The following is a 16,415-nucleotide window of genomic DNA, read 5'->3' as shown; positions in this document are numbered from 1 at the left end:
AGGTTCCTGCAGTGCAGGTGGGCAGCAGCCCTCACCTCCACCGTGGGGGGAGAGGAACGCCTTAGCGAGACGCTTCCCCATGAATGGCTTTCCCCAGCACTCTAGGGGGTGGCTTTCCAGCAAGTTCTGTGGGGCTTGCTACACTTCAGCAACTTCTCGGCTATCTAATAAGCCCCAGCCGCGCCCTCTCCAGTCAGGTCTGCATCTCAGACCTGTGGCAGCAGGCCTGCTCCAGCTCAGCCCTAGGGCTGGGGGCTGCTCCTTACAGTTGCTATTCCAGTATGCTTTAGAGTTCCTTTACTTCTTACTAATCAATTGTTTGTTACTCCAACCCTCTGTTATAGTTAATAATTCTTTATATTAGACTCTCTCTGTTGAAGTCACTCTGGTTTCTCTCGGACTGACACAGATCTCCCATATTGCTATGAAGATGAGCTCCTGCAGGGAGGGTGCTTAGCTCTCCTATGATACAGAACTGTCTTTATTTTTTAAACATCTTTATTGTGGTATGGTTCCTGTAAGACTACACACATTTCAAATGTACAATTTGATGAATTTTGACAGATGTATACACCAATGAAACAACTGCCACAATCAAGATAGCTAGCATTTTCATCACCCTCCAAGAGGTGCAGATTTTGAATTCCCAATTTATCCCTTCCCATCACCTTTCCCCCCCGGTAACCATAAGTTGGTTCTCTACGTCTGTGAGTCTGTTTCTGTTTTATAGATAAGTTCATTTGTGTCTTTTTTTTTTTAAGTTTCCACATATGAGTGATATCATATGGCATTTTTCTTCCTCTTTCTGGCTTACTTCACTTAGAATGACAATCTCCCATTCCATCCATGTTGCTGCAAATGGCATGATTTTATTCTTTTTTATGGCTGAGTAGTATTCCATTGTGCATATAGACCACATCTTCTTTATCCAGTCATCAGTTGAAGGACATTTGGGTTGTTTCCATGTCTTGGCTATTGTAAATAGTGGTGCTATGAACATTGGGGTGCATGTGTCTTTCTGAACTATTATTTTTCTCTGGGTATATGCCCAGGAGTGGGGTTGCTGGATCATACAGTAAGTCTATTTTTAGTTTTTTAAGGAACCTCCATACTGTCCTCCATAGTGGCTGCACCAATTTACATTCCCACCAACAGTGTAGGAGGGTTCCTTTTTCTCCACACCCTCTCCAGCATTTATTGTTTGTAGACTTTTTAGTGATGACCATTCTGACTGGTGTGAGGTGATACCTGACTGCAGTTTTGATTTACATTTCTCTAACAATTAGTGATGTTGAGCATCTTTTCATGTTCTTGTTGGACATCTGTCTGTCTTCTTTGGAGAGATGTCTATTTAGGTCTTCTGCCCATTTTTTGATTAGGTTGCTTGTTTTTGTTTTTGTTTTTGTTTTGAGGAGAGCTGTCATTTATTGAGCACCTGCTGTGTGATATGCACTGAAGCAGTTACATATATCAACTCACCAGTCCTCACAACATGCCTATCATATTAGCTTCCTTTGGCTGCTGTAACAAATTACCACAAGCTTAGTGGCTTAAAACCACACACACGTATTATCTTACAGTTCTGGATGTCAAAAGTCTAAAATGAAGGTGTCAGCAGGGCTGTGTCCTTCTGAAGGCTCCAGGGGAGAATCTGTTTCCTCATCTTTTTCAGCTTCTAGAAGCCTCCTGCATTCCTTGGCTCATGACCTCTTCTTCACATTACTCTACCTTTTGCTCCCATTGTCACATCTCCTGCAGTTTACTGTGATCCTCCTGCCTCCCTCTTATAAAGACCTTTGTAACTATATCAGCCCCTCCCGGATAATCCAGGATAATCTCCCCATCTCAAAATTCTTAACTTATCACAAGAGTAAAGTTCCTTTAACTGTGTAAGGGAATATATTCACAGGTTCTAGGGATAAGGATGTGGGTATCTTTGAGCAGATGATATTCAGCCAACCACAACTATGAAATAGATTCTATTATTCCACTCACTTTACAGGTGAGAAAACTGAAGCACAAAGACGGTGTCACTGAGACATGAACCCTCTCCCTTGTCAGAGGCACTAGGTCTGAGGGGTTTGCTTTCCACCTCGGTGGATTGTTTCCATCTCCCGTGTCATCTTTTGAAGATCTCTGGTTAGTAAATCACTTCCATCATCGAGCCTTTCCAATCACCTCCTCTTTATTTTGCATCCATGCCACAAGTGTCGTTCACAACTTCTTTTTTAAGGCTTTCCATTTCCCTTCCCAGTGTGCTATTTATATGGGGCCAAATACTTCCACTAACCATGATGGCAAACACTTATATAGTTACTTTCATAGTATTTGTTTTACAGATGAGGAAAAGGGGTGAAGTGACTCGCCCAAGATCCCTCAGAAATGGGGTTCAAACTGAGACATCTGCCTCCAGGTTCTCCTGCTTGAAATCCTATTGTATCTCCTCAGGAACAACTGTCCTCCTGATGCACCGGCGGACCTCCTGATGTGCTGCCTGCCCCAGGGTCATGGCGGGGCTAACAGGGCTGCTTGCACTCGTCCTGGCTGGTGAGGGAAGCAGCCAGCAGCACAGTGCTCAGGCCCTGCCACTTCTTACTGTGTGAGCCTTCAGAGCCTCGGTTTCCTTATCTGTAAGATGGGAACAAACTTGGCCCCCTCATAGGGCAGTGATGAGGAACTGGTATTATCTCCATTTTGTAGTTGATGAAATGGAGGCCCACAACGTGAGGACAGGACAGGAGCAAGGTGAGAACTTGGGAAAAGGATGCTGTTCCTTTCCTAGGATGCTAGCCTCTCTGCACTGAGTTCCCCTGGAGAAGCAGGATTGGTTAGAGAATCTGGGAGGCAGATCCCTTTTCTTCGTAACTGTGTTTTCTGGTGTCCTCTGCCCAGTCTGTTCTACCTCCTCGCTGTTCTTCTGTGCACTGGGACTCCCAGGTCTCTCCCCAGCCCTGTGGCCCTGCCCTTCCTGCACGTTTCCTCTCCAGGCAAGGCCCCATTCACTGCACAAGCCTAACATTTAGTAGGTGCTAACAGAATGTGCCACTACCTAAACACCACCACATGAACCCTGTGTTCTTAGACCCTCCCTGCCAACCGTGACCTTCACCCCAAAGCATCACCCCACCTCAGCCTGCCCCTCTCCATCATTCCACACTCACACACAGCTCAGGCTGTGGCTCACCCTTCAGTGGGGTAAAGTTCCAGACTCTGTAATCTGGCATTCAACACCTTTGCTTGCTCCCTTCCAGTGAAAAGATGCTCCCCGCTTGGCAACATTGCCAGTTCCATATTCACAATGTTGTCGTCATCTTCCTACAGAAGCCACACAGGAGGACCTCTAGTTATTATTTTTGTTCTGCCTCGAGCAGACAACACTCTCTTTGAGCCTCCCTCTGAATGTCCTGTACAGGTACTTGCACAAGAAAAGGGAGAACAAATCACTGCCGAGCAGCTGTCCTGAGTCACGTGAGGCACAAGGCGTCATTCACCCCAATTTATAGATAGGAAAACTGAGGGTCCCAAGTAAGGTGATCTCCCACAGCCAGTGAAGGGGGCTGAGCCAGAGGGGGATTGAGCCAGGATTCAAACCCAGCTCTGCTGACTTTGGCATCCCTGCCCTTGAATCTGCTCCCAAAGGCATCCCAATCAGACATTTCATAATCAGTCCCAGAATCTCATCTGTGCTCTATCAGGTGTGGCTGATAGACTGTCCCCAACCCTGGATCTCCTGACAGCTTACCTGCAGAGGAACCTTTGCCAGCCCAGCCCCTCTGGCAAAGCTCTGGACACTGGGCTCTGTCCAGCTAAGGGGCTGGGTCTCCACGAGTGTGAATGGCATTTGAGCTGCTCACACCACTATGCCACTGACTGCCCCTATCTGCGCAGGCACTGGGGGGCCTGGCGGAGATGCTGGCCCTGTAGGTCAGAGAGCCAAATCAGCTGGGCCCAGGAGAGCAGGGGCTCCTTGTGTTCCCCTGGCTTCTTTTGGACTTCTTTCCTAGGGTCCATAACCTTCCTAGGGTCACTGCCTTTTCCCTCCTCAGGTCCCCTCCCCTGTCCCAGGGTTCCTAGACCTCCCCAGGACCTTTGCTGCACTCTCTGCCTCCTACCCATGCTCCTTCTAGGGGGCTCTGCTTCCTTGTGCCTAACCCCTGGTCACTCTGTCCTTCCACCAACAAAATGCCTCACTGGATCATGGAGGTGCCCACTGGCTAGTGAGAGAGTCTGGCTTGGGGATAATCGCCCTCCCTAAGTCTCTTCCTTACTCCTCACTGAACACTGCACCCCTTTATGTCTGTCTGTCTGTAGACTTTCTCTTCCATCTGTCCCCCCATCTCTCCTCCTCCTTGCCCTGGTTTCCCTATCTCTGTCCCTTCTCAAGCTCTCATCCTTACATAACGCTCGGAGGTGGACTCTATTACCACCCATATTTTAGATATAAAGACCCAGAGGCTTGGAGATTTTGGGTGGCCTGCCAAGGCGGCACAGCTGGGAACTGGCTGCGCCCAGCCGGCGCGCGATAGGCCCAGCAGCCGAGTGTGGCTCTCCGCGCCGCCCGCCGCCCTCGGCCCCTTGCTCCCTGCTCCGCCCACCAACCCAGGCCCCGCCCCCAGCACAGCCCGGCCCCGCCCTCGCCTCGCCCCGCCCCGCCCCGGCTCGGGCGGCCGGAGGACCCGGAGCTGAGGCGCCCGAACCCGCGGCGGCGGCGGGGACAATGTGGTTCTTTGCCCGGGACCCGGTCCGAGATTTCCCGTTCGAGCTCAGCCCGGAACCTCCCGAGGGCGGCCCGCCCGGGCCCTGGGTCCTGCACCGCGGCCGCAAGAAGGTGAGGGCGGCCCCGCTCTGCAGGCCGCGGCCGACCTCGGTCTCGCTTAGTTAGCGCCGCGGGCCCAGCCGCGTCGCGCCCGGCCTGACGTGGCTGCGGAGCCTTTAGAGCAACGGACCACGGGAGGGGGACGGGCAGTGCCGACGTGGCGGGCGGAAGGACCGAGGGACCGACAGGCCTTTCCGACCGGGGTTACGTGGTCCCACTCAGTCCCCAAGAGCTGACCTGGGGAGAGCCCTGGCCGGCGCGGCCCTTCCTTTCTGCACTTAACAGCTCTGGGGACCATCTTGGAGGTGGAGTGGTCAGCCTGGGGCCCAGCCCACATCCCTGAGGCCTCTGCCCTCCTCAGGCCACAGGCAGCCCGGTGTCCATCTTCGTATATGACGTGAAGCCTGGCGCGGAAGAGCAGACCCAGGTGGCCAAAGCTGCCTTCAAGCGCCTCAAAACTCTCCGGCACCCCAACATTCTGGCCTACATCGATGGGCTGGAGGTACCTACCTGCTGCTCAGTCAGCCCCATCTCTGCCCCTCACTTTCTCCCTGCCTCCCACGCCTGTCTTCTGTCTTCCTGTCCCTGTTTCCAGCCCTTCTGCCTCAGTACCCCCAGATTTGATTTCCCCTTCTCCACTTCTCTCCCCATCATGTCTGTCATCTCCCATTCCTCTCTCTCCATCCTACCCTGATACCCCGTGTCCCTTTCTTCAGACAGACAAATGCCTCCATGTAGTGACAGAGGCTGTGACCCCGCTGGGAATATACCTCAAAGCGAGAGCGGAGGCTGGTGGCCTGAAGGAGCTGGAGCTCTCCTGGGGGCTGCACCAAATTGTGGTGAGGTGGGGGGCAGTGGTGATGAGAGCAGAGGTGGGGGGCTGCAGGTACTGGGTTGTGATGGCTCCTTCTGCCCCCAGAAAGCCCTCAGCTTCCTGGTCAACGACTGCAGCCTCATCCACAACAATGTCTGCATGGCTGCTGTGTTCGTGGACCGTGCTGGCGAGTGGAAGCTTGGGGGCCTGGACTACATGTATTCAGCCCAGGGCAATGGTGGGGGACCTCCCCGCAAGGGGGTCCCTGAGCTTGAGCAGTACGATCCCCCGGAGTTGGCTGATGGCAGTGGCAGAGCGGTCAGAGAGAAGTGGTGGGTGACAAGATGCCCCAACCCGCCCTATTCTGGAAGCCCCTGCAGTTCCAGGACCCCTAGATTAGCTTGCACTCCCCTGTCTTCTGCTGCCCAGCTGGGGAGGGAACCAGGGTCCTCAGGGTGGTGCCCACTTCTTGCTCCCAGGATCCTCAGGGAGGTAGGGGCAGGACTCTGGGGTTAAGTGGTTCTGAATTGGAAAGTTGTGTGACCTGGGGGTGGATGTCCTTGCTTCCCTGAGCCTCAGTTTCCTTATCTGTCAAATGGAGCTGATGAAACACGCTTCTTGGGGCTGGTGGGAGGATCAGCTGAGGGACACAGCCCAGGGTTTGCCGTGCAGTGAATGTTTGGTGCCCAGGGTAGGTTAGAGGCCTATGCTGGCAGGTGGCAGGGCCTTGAGCAGCTCTGGTCACTGCCTCAGGTCAGCTGACATGTGGCGCTTGGGCTGCCTCATCTGGGAAGTCTTCAATGGACCCCTACCTCGGGCTGCTGCCCTGCGAAACCCTGGGAAGGTAAGTGTCCGGCCCATCTCTAGCCCCTACTCCTCCAGCCAGCCAGCGTTGCCCTGACCCTATGCTTCTCCCACAGATCCCCAAATCACTGGTGCCCCATTACTGCGAGCTGGTTGGAGCCAACCCCAAGCTGCGTCCCAACCCAGCCCGCTTCCTGCAGAACTGCCGGGCGCCTGGTGGTTTCATGAACAACCGCTTCGTGGAGACCAACCTCTTCCTGGAAGAGATTCAGGTGACCCCCCTGCCCCACCCTGGGCTTTGACCCTACATTCCTCACCCCTTCCCCCCTCCCTACTTTGTAGGTTCCCTGATAATTAGACCCTTGGAGACAAGCGTGTGGAGCTAGGTTCTCTGGGTTCAGACCCAGGCTCCAACTGTTATTTATGTGTGACTTCCCTTGGCTGAAGCTCAGTCCTAATAATAGTACCTACTTCAAAGGAGCACAGTGAGGATTCAGTGAGTTTGAAGTGCATAGTATAGTGTCTGGCACGTAGTAGGTGCTCAGTGACTGCTCCTGGCACTCTGTTAACTGCACACATGCATTCTGGCCGCGTCCCTGAGATTGGGCTGTGGTGTGGGTAGCGAGGTGAGAAGGGAGAGTCAGACCCAGATCCCTGCCCTCAAGGATCCAGCAGGGGGAAATGCACCAGTTCCCCTCAGGGACTCTCGTTGGGGCAAAAGGGCCAGAAAACACATAAATGAGGAAATGTGTGCTCCCTGAGATGGGGATAAGTGCCAGGAAGGAAAATATAGAGACTAGAGAACTTAGAGAAGGGCTGTCTCAAGGGTGATGTTTGAGCTGAGACCTGAAGGGTGCGAAGGTGGGAGTCATGGGGATTGTAAGTGGGGAAGAAGATTCCAGGCAGAGGGAACAGCGTATGGAAAGATGGTGGATGGTGAGGAGGGAGCCCTCGGCTTGACCTCTTTGAACCTCCGTTTCCATATCTGCTTAATGGGATAACTATAGTATCTGCTGACCCATAGGGTTTTTGCAGGGAGTGAAGGTGGGGGGCTGTGCCCTGGACACCTGCTCTGACCTAGCTTTGTGTGGGGCACACAGGTGACTGAGAATCTGGAATGGGGGAGTGTGACAGACACTTCCAGAGACCTCAATGGTTTGTGGAGTCTTGACTCAGATAGGGGCTGGGGGGTCCTTCAGAGGATGGGGAGCCTGAGCTGCATCTTGAAGGAGAAAGTGCTGGAAACACTGAGCCCTGCTGCCTCCTGGGCAGTGTAGGGGCAGCATGAACTCTGTTACATGGAGTTCTCACATGGCTGGCTCTGCCTGGCTTCCCTTCTCCTTAAAATGTGCCCCATAGGCAATAGGCTGTTTCTGGCCAGTCCTGAGGAGAATATGGGAGGGCAGTGCCCAGAGGCCCCTCTTCCCATCATTGGATCTAGCGGAGCGATGGAGAGAGCCTCACTGTGACTGTCTCAGTGTGTGACCTTGGACATGATTTGGCCTCTCTCTGGGCCTTTTTCCCCCTGAACCCTGTCATCAGAGCACCAGGCCTGCCTCCCATGCTAGACTGAGCTGCTGGAGGGCCAGCCAGGTCCTCCACAACCCCAGTTAGAGGTCACCGCTGCTGGCCAGGCAGCAGCTACGACTCTGAGGGCAAACGGAGTGCACAGGAACTTTGGAAGCATACAGGACGGGGTTATAATCCTGCCTGGCCACTCTTGGCTGGTAACCTTGAGCCTCAGCTTCCTCATCTGTAAATGGGGAAATGACAGTACTTCTTCACAGGGTGCAGCACAGCTGAGGTGCCACACCACTGTGTCACACCCTTCCTTGACTGCTGCTTAGCTGTGTGACTTTGGACAAGTTCCTTGCCCTCTCTGTGCTTCAGCTTCCTTGTTGGATTAAATGGATTTTGCTGGCACTTACCTCATACAGTTGTAGGGAGGATTATTTTGCCTGTGTAATCCTGCCTGACACAAGTCTGTACTCAGGAAATGGGCAGTTGTGGGTATTATAGCCTCAGGGAGGTTAGGAGGACTGAAGGAGACCACTGAGCCAACAGCCTGGCCATTTGGACACAGTGCGAGGATGAGGTCTAGGGGTGAATTGTACTTCATTCCTGCCTTCCCATAGCCTGCCAGGAACCCCACCCAGCGTGGAGTCACAAGTGTGCACAACCCAGCCAGGGTCAGGGTGACAGAGTAAGCCCTTCACCCCTCTAAGCCTGTTTCCTCATCTGTGTGATGGGGTTAATGGCACTCACATGCATGTTTTCCAGAGGAGTAGAGGCCCCGCTGATAAAGGGTTTGATCCCCCTAGTGGCTGCTGTCATAGCAACAGTTCAGGTGGCAGTGATGGGGGAAGTACAGTCACTAACGAAATGAGCACCTGCAGTGTGCCAGGCACTGTGCCAGGCAGCTTTCGTGTGCATTTTCTGGTTGAATCCCCAGAATGGTTCTATGAGGCAGTATAGTTAGTCCTCATTTTACAGGTGGAGGAACTTGCTGAAGGTCACATGGCTAGTAAATGGGAGAGTTGGGATTTGAACCCAGCCAGTATGACTCCAGAGCCCACAAACTTCAGTTTTCCTTTGGGCTGGAGGTGAGCCCCTGTCCTTGCCTGTGGCTGTAGGGACCGTGACCAGGCTGATTTCCTCCCTGCATCCTGTGCTCTCTCCCCCAGATCAAAGAGCCAGCTGAGAAGCAAAAGTTCTTCCAAGAGCTGAGCAAGAGCCTAGACTCATTCCCTGAGGATTTCTGCCGGCACAAGGTGCTGCCCCAGCTACTGACTGCCTTCGAGTTTGGCAACGCGGGGGCTGTTGTCCTCACGCCCCTCTTCAAGGTAAGTGGGTCCTGGAGCCACAGAAACTGTAGGGCCCAGAGACTGGCTGGGTAGGTCTGAAGGGCAGAAGAGAAGGCCATGGGTGGGGCCAGCCCTCCGGGGCATCCTGGGAAGGGCAGCCTTGTTAGGCAGACCCAAGCCCACGTGAGGAAGAGCTTTGACATCCAGCCCTTCAGCAAGCCAGGGCCACCTGACCCACTTTCAGGGAAGCAGTGGGGAATTCTTGACCTTGGGAAGGGGAACCCTGTGCCTCCAAAATTCTTGCTTCACAGCCTACAGCCCTTCCTGTATTTCCTCAATACAGCCTTCCTGGTCTGACTTGGGCACTCTGGCCCCCAGGGCCCAGGAGTGACCCACTTTCCTTTCTGCCTCCTGAGTGGCACTCAGCTCTCTTGGCTTTAGGGGCTGGATCCTCTCCCCTTTTCTCAGACCCAGCCTGCCATTACCTGGGCACCTGCCATACCCGGCTCGGCCCACCCTGGGAAAACCCGTTCCCCAAAGGAACTTGGCATGGGGGAAGTGGGGAAGACAGCAAGTAAATCCTACGTAGCTGGGAACCCCTAGAAATTATAGGCAGAGTTCTGTGCGCATGTGGCGTCTAGGTGCCTGATTATAAGGAGGAGTACTGAGCTTTAGTGAGCCTCCTAAGAGAGGTGTTGACCCAGAAAGGTTAAGGGCAGGGCTAACTGAGATGAGTATGGATAGAGGGGCTGCTGCGGAAATGCCTGCCCCACCCATTCCCACCCTGGGAAAGTAGCAGGGAGCCTGAGAAAGTTAACTGAGCCCACTGAAGTCATCCCACTCCTGGATGTAACTGAACCCCTCCTCCCCTCCTTCTCTCAGGTGGGTAAGTTCCTCAGCACTGAGGAGTATCAGCAGAAGATCATCCCCGTTGTTGTCAAGATGTTCTCATCAACAGACCGGGCCATGCGCATCCGCCTTCTACAGCAGGTAGGGAATGTGGCCAGACCCCGCCCCCTGCCACCCCACCCAGACCCCACCCTGGCTGCAGGGGAGGCTGCTGCTTCACCTCCAGCCCCAGGCAGGTAGCTCATGCCCCTGCCCTGGCTGCACAGGGACCCCAGAAACCCCTCCCTGTGCGGCCAGGGTGAGGGACCATTAAGGCTGTGCTCTCAGGAAGTCAAAATAATCACAGCACTCATTGGCAGCTTTGGGAATGCCCAGTCTTCCCAGGCTGCAGGGCTCAAATGCTTCCCCACACACCATCCAGTCTCCTGGCTTGGTCGCTTTAGCCATCTAGAGTGGGGATAAAGTCTCTCCCGCCAACCCCAGGGCAGCTGGAAGCATCAGACAGGATTGATGGGATCGAGGGTGGGGTTCACGTGTGAGTCAAGAAGTACCTGGTAGCTCGCAGGTATCCCATTCCTCCCCCAGCTGCCAAGCACACCAGCCCTCCTCGCAGCACTTCTCTGAGCAGTGGCTCTACCCCTTTTTATAGAAGAGGCACTGGAGGTTCTATGAGAGGGTGTGACCCTTTGGGCTGCTGAGCAGTCCCTGGCTCTTCTCAGCACCCTCTTGGCCTTTCCTCATCGTTCCAGGTGGGCCTGAGGCCAGATGTGAGGTGAGGGGCTCAGGAGACTCACCTGGCTAGCCAGTGCCTGCCAGTGGAGAAACCATGCCAAGGGTGGCTCCATGGCTGTGGTGAGGGGTGGCAGGGCTGACCGTGTTCTCATGCCCCAACCCGGGTCACAGATGGAGCAGTTCATCCAATACCTTGATGAGCCAACAGTCAACACTCAGATCTTTCCCCATGTCGTACATGGCTTCTTAGACACCAACCCTGCCATCCGGGAGCAGACAGTCAAGGTGAGTGCGACGAGGCCCAGAGTGGCCACCTCTTTTTCCAGGGCTTAGAGGGGGCTCACCAGAGGACATAGAGGCCCTGGTTTTGGCCTGTGGGTCAAGCAGATTATGGGAGGGGCACTGTACTGCAGGCACTGTACTGCACTTGAGTCCAGGCTGTGGGTATAGCGAGGCAACGAGGCAGGGGGAACAGGGGTGGGCATGGCCAACAGTCCTCTGTTCCACAGACACTCGCTGAGCACCTCCCTGTGCCTGGCCCGCCCTGCATCCCGTGTTCTGATGCAGTCCTGCCTTCATGGAGCTTCTTTTCAAGGAGATGGGAAGTGGGCTTGGCAGACAATAAATAGAATTAGAAAAAAATACATTACGTTAGAAAGTGATGGAGAGTGTGAAGAGTAGGGTTTGCACTTTTAAAAACAGGGAAGACATTGTTGAAGAGGTCATTTAAGGAAAAATGGTGAAAAGAGGTGAAGGATTGAGCTACATGGAGATCTGGAGGAAATGTGTTCCCTGCAGAAGGGACAGCATGTGCAAAAGTGCTGAGGCTGGCGTGTACCTGGAGTGTAGGAGTAGCAGCAGGAGGTTCAGTGTGGCTGAAGGGGCATGGTTGTGGAAAGTGGAGTCTGAGAGGTGTGGTGGGGTTGGGGGCCAGGGCCTCGTAGGGCATGGCAAGGACCTGATGCATTCAATGGGAGTGAGACAGGAGCCATTGGCTGACTGAGCAGAGCACTGACCAGATCTGACTTGTTTTAAAAGGATCACACTGTGTTGCTGTGTGGAGAATTGACTCTCAGAGCAAGGGTGGAAGCTGGGACACTGTTAGGGGTTATTACAGTGGCCCAGGTGAGCGATGACAGTGGCTCAGATCCATGTGGTAGCAGCAGGTGGAGAGAACAGGCCACATTCTAAAGGTGGAGCTGACAGTATTTGCCGATGGATGGATTTGGAATCAAGGATGGCTCCGAGGTTTCTGGCCTGAGAGACTGGAAGGTTAAGTTGCCGTTTACTGAGAAGACTGGGAGGCACAGTTTTGTGGGAGGAAATTGAGCCCAGTCTTGGCCATGTCTGTTAGCCAGGTGGAGGTGTCTAGTCGGCCAGCGGTTATGCGCGTGTGAAATTTAGGGAAGAAGTCTGGGCTGGAGGTACCCATCTGGGCCCTGTCAGCTAACAAGGGCCTTTATAGCCATGAGATGGGTGAGCTTGCCTAGGCTGAGGTGTAAAAAAGAAGAGGCTTGCGGAGTAGCTCTGGGGTCTGAACAGTAAGATCTCAGCAAAAGGAGACTGAGAAGGGGCAGCCGGCGAGGTCAGAGGAGAACCAGGAGAGGGTGTGTCCTTGAAGAACAGATACTAACATTTCAAGGAGAGAGAATCTGGGGGTGTCAAAGCTGCCGAGGGGTCAGGTTTGGTGAAGATGGAGAACTGGCCATTGGATTTAGCAACATGGAGGTCACTGGTGACCTCATCCCAAGCCACCTGGTAGAGGGTCTGTGGAGGTGTTTTTGTGAAGGGTTGAGTAGAGTGCACCAGGGGAGCTGAAGGAGAGGGCTGGGAGACAGGACTGCAGACTGTAATGGAGACAGAGAAATGGGGTGCCCTTTCCTCAGCATTTTGCGTAGAGGCCAGGGCCAGATTGGGAGGTAGGTTTGGGAGGGCCTTGGCGGGTGTCCTCAGCACCCAGTACACTGGTGGCCTCCGTACCCTCCTGGGAGGCCGCTCTTATGTGTGCCCTTTGCCTGCTCCGGCCCACACTTTCCACCGGCTCCTGCCCTGCAGTCCATGCTGCTCCTGGCCCCGAAGCTAAACGAGGCCAACCTCAATGTGGAGCTGATGAAGCACTTCGCGCGGCTGCAGGCCAAGGACGAACAGGGCCCCATCCGCTGCAACACCACCGTCTGCCTGGGCAAAATTGGCTCCTACCTCAGTGCCAGCGTGAGTGTCCTGCACAAGTGCCAGGAGTTCTGTCACCATCATGGGACCACAGCCAAGTCCTCCAGGGCCAGGTCTCCTTGTGTGGGAGCTGTTATCCTCCCAGAGGCTAGGCCCTGGGTGCTCCATCCCCAGTGTCTGAGTGGAGTGAGTTGCCCCAAGTCACACAGCCCAGGCTGCTTGCCCCCAAGGCCTTGCATCCCTTCCCCTCAGTCAGGATCTGTAAATGCAGACAGCTGCAGCACCCAGACACTTAACAGGAATGAATGAATCAGGTCATCAGGGCAGGTGGGAAAGGAGGCACTGGCCCCAGCCCTAAGGCAGCTGCTACTCCAGCCCCTGTCTCTCTGAGGCAGCATGAGCCCAGTGATCTGGGAGAAGTCAAGGTCCAGAGTTTTAAGTAAACTCTCCCCATTGTTAGTGCTTAACTCACATTTTTTAGACTTTGATGGTCTCTGTTCTGGGAAGTCAGGCCTGGCAGTTCTGGGCTCCAGTACTGACCCTATACTCAGGAGTCCTCTCCCCACCCTACCCCAGACCAGACACAGGGTCCTCACTTCCGCCTTTAGCCGGGCCACTAAGGACCCGTTTGCACCATCCCGGGTTGCGGGTGTTTTGGGCTTCGCTGCCACCCACAACCTCTACTCGATGAGTGATTGCGCCCACAAGATCCTGCCTGTGCTCTGCAGCCTCACTGTGGATCCTGAGAAATCTGTGCGGGACCAGGTGAGGCACCACTGGGGCTGAGCCCTGGAGCTGGGGCTTTGGGGGATACCTGAGCCCTAGCTGGCCTGGCAGGCTCACAGGAACCTTGGAGGCCCCAGCTCTGCCCCTTGCTACCCCACAGGCCTTCAAGGCCATTCGAAGCTTCCTGTCCAAACTGGAGTCTGTGTCAGAGGACCCCACCCAGCTGGCTGAAGTGGGTGAGTGGCCCACACTCGTGTTCCCTCTTCCTCTTGCCATATTCTTGACCGTCACCTGTCATGGCTCCCTCCTACCTCACTGGAGTACGTGAGAGGTGGAAGAACCCTGGAGGACAGACAACACCAGTGCCCCTCCCCCCATCTCACAGTTGGGAGAACACAGGCCTGGAGGAGAGCCCACTACAGGCTGCTCTGTTTCAGTTATTGCCCTCCTATCACCCTCTCCATGGAAGCCTGAGGTGTCTGTACTTGTCTCTCCTGTCACTGCCCAGAGAAGGATGTCCATGCAGCCTCCAGCCCTGGAATGGGAGGAGCTGCAGCCAGCTGGGCAGGCTGGGCCGTTACAGGGGTCTCCTCACTCACCTCTAAGCTGATCCGTGCACACCCCACGGCTGCTCCAGCAGAGACCAACGTCCCCCAGAGGCCCATGCCTGAGGGTGAGTGTCCCAGACTGGCTGTATCAGTGACTGAGAGGGCTTGGGTGTGCTGGCACCCAGGAGCTGTTAACTTCCTGGGGATGGTGATGGGGACATAGGGGACAGGGTATGGTATAGTCTCCTTGAGAGCTTCCCCTCCATACCCCCACCCCCAGCAACCTCTGCCCTGTTCTGAGACCTTTCTGGGGCCCTGTGTGTGGGAACTCAGTGAGCCTCTCCTCCCCAGGACTTCCTGCCCCAGCCCCCACCCCTGTCCCTGCCACACCCACGACTTCAGGCCACTGGGAGATACAAGAGGAGGACAAGGACACAGAAGAGGACAGCAGTGCTACTGACAGATGGGATGACGAAGACTGGGGCAGCTTGGAGGTGATTGGGACTGAGGAGGCCTCCTAGGGGGACCCCAGCTTAAAGGTTACAGGCTGCCATTCAAGAAGGTCATGTGGGCTTGGCTGGTGTCAGACCTGTCCTCATGTGCACAGTATCCCTGGCAAGCAGGTGTCATGGAATGGCCTTTGTGGGCCAGAGCCAACAGCTGAGCCCTGACTCAACTCCAGAAATGAGAGGCTAGGCTAGAGGTGGTTGGATTAGCCCACTGACCTTCCCCCCTCCTCTGCTCCCCTCCCTCCTGCACCTGTTCTAGTGCCTGCCTGGCGATCAACAAGGAGAGGTAACCCCCGAGACTTACAACCAGACCAGTCCTCCTGGGGGTGGGCTCAGGATTGGTAGGGCTGTCCTGAAGGAAATGGGGGCAGTTACCCCATCTGGCTGACAGCAGTCTTTGGCCCCTGAGGTCACAGGCAGGGGGTGGGACTCTAGACTCATTCCCCAGCCTCATAGAGGAGTGATGACAGGCCAGGTTCAGTGTGTTTATTTTATAGATGGGAAACGGGGTCTGAGGAGCAAATGAGATGAAAGGGAAGAGCAAATGAGATGGAAGGGTGGAGCCCATGACTGGGCAAGGGCTGGGGGGCTTCCTTGCCCTCTTGGGTGGGGCATAGGGGTCTCTATGGTCATGCTCTCCTTCACACACTGCAGCAGGAGGCTGAATCTGTGTTGGCCCAGCAGAACGACTGGAGTACTGGGGGCCAAGCCAGCTGGGCTGGGCAGGTAAGCTGAGTGGGACAAGGTGTATGTATGTGGGGAGATAGGGCCTTCCCCCAACCTCCCCCCCTACTCCTTGGTACTATCTCCTTATGTTCTGCAGACCAGCAACCCTGGCCACAAATCCCCAGAGTCAGACTGGAGCAGCTGGGAAGCCGAGGGCTCGTGGGAGCAGGGCTGGCAGGAGCCAAGCCCCCCAGAGCCTCCCCCTGAAGGCACACGGCTGGCCAGCGAGTACAACTGGGGTGGACCAGAGCCTAGTGACAAAGGCGATCCCTTTGCTGCCCTGTCAGCGCGTCGGGAGGCTGGTGCCCAGGTACATGGCACCTGTCCAGTGGGAGGGTGCAGACATGGGGTGGACCTCAACTGGGAGTAGGCCTCCACTCCAGTCCACACTTCCCTTTTTCAGCCAAAACTGGATTCGTGGGGTGATGACAACTGGGAGGGCCTGGAGACCGAGAGCCGTAAGTGCTTCCCCTGGGAGGGCTGATGGGCTACCTTCCACTGGGACAGACATGGGCTGGGAAGCTAAGACCTAGGTTGTCCTGATACTATCAGACCTCCTCCCCTTCCTGCTGCCAGGACAGGCCAAGACTGAGCTAGCCAGAAAGAAGCGCGAGGAGCGTCGGCGGGAGATGGAGGCTAAACGCGCTGAGAAAAAGGCGGCCAAGGGCCCCATGAAACTGGGAACTCGGAAGCTGGACTGAACCGCTGGTGTGGGCGCCTCCCAGCCGCGGAGAGCAGGCCCCGCAGATGTATTTATTGTACAAACCATGCGAGCCCGGCCAACCTGGCCAGGCGTATCTCACATGTACATAATCAGAGCCATAATAAATTCTATTTCACACCCCCTGTGCTGGGCTCAGTCTAGCGCCTACAAGGAGGCTGGGGTGGGCGGAGTCCTCGCCCACCACGGAAATGAAC

General features: G+C 55.0%; 1 protein-coding gene across 3 annotated transcripts; it reads left to right on the top strand.

The window, feature by feature from the left end:
- Positions 1-4,640: 4,640 nt before the first annotated feature.
- Positions 4,641-16,338, top strand: SCYL1 (SCY1 like pseudokinase 1). 3 transcript variants are annotated; one of them, XM_031448405.2, is made up of 19 exons: positions 4,641-4,828; positions 5,178-5,318; positions 5,533-5,655; positions 5,736-5,962; positions 6,384-6,474; positions 6,551-6,706; positions 9,119-9,277; positions 10,121-10,228; positions 10,991-11,104; positions 12,875-13,030; positions 13,565-13,753; positions 13,875-13,950; positions 14,223-14,387; positions 14,614-14,756; positions 15,031-15,057; positions 15,426-15,497; positions 15,595-15,807; positions 15,901-15,955; positions 16,074-16,338. In XM_031448405.2, exons 1-19 carry the CDS (start codon positions 4,718-4,720, stop codon positions 16,196-16,198), a joined length of 2,451 nt encoding a protein of 816 aa, XP_031304265.2. In that variant the 5' UTR covers positions 4,641-4,717; the 3' UTR covers positions 16,199-16,338. The 3 variants fall into 3 exon arrangements, with proteins under 3 accessions (XP_031304265.2, XP_031304267.2, XP_031304266.2); XM_031448407.2 differs by lacking the exon at positions 15,031-15,057 and having other exon boundaries at positions 15,429-15,497; XM_031448406.2 differs by lacking the exon at positions 15,031-15,057.
- Positions 16,339-16,415: the final 77 nt, after the last annotated feature.

The sequence above is a fragment of the Camelus dromedarius genome, chromosome 12 (assembly GCF_036321535.1).
Source record: "Camelus dromedarius isolate mCamDro1 chromosome 12, mCamDro1.pat, whole genome shotgun sequence".
Taxonomy (NCBI): domain Eukaryota; kingdom Metazoa; phylum Chordata; class Mammalia; order Artiodactyla; family Camelidae; genus Camelus; species Camelus dromedarius.
This window is presented reverse-complemented; position numbering and strand designations above follow the sequence as displayed.

Coding starts and splice junctions, on each gene's coding strand:
- SCYL1 (XM_031448405.2), top strand. CDS start 4,718: ATGTGGTTCTTTGCCCGGGACCCGGTCCGAGATTTCCCGTTCGAGCTC. Junction 13,031..13,564: donor GCTCCTACCTCAGTGCCAGC/GTGAGTGTCCTG, acceptor ACCCTACCCCAG/ACCAGACACAGGGTCCTCAC. Junction 14,757..15,030: donor AAGACTGGGGCAGCTTGGAG/GTGATTGGGACT, acceptor CACCTGTTCTAG/TGCCTGCCTGGCGATCAACA.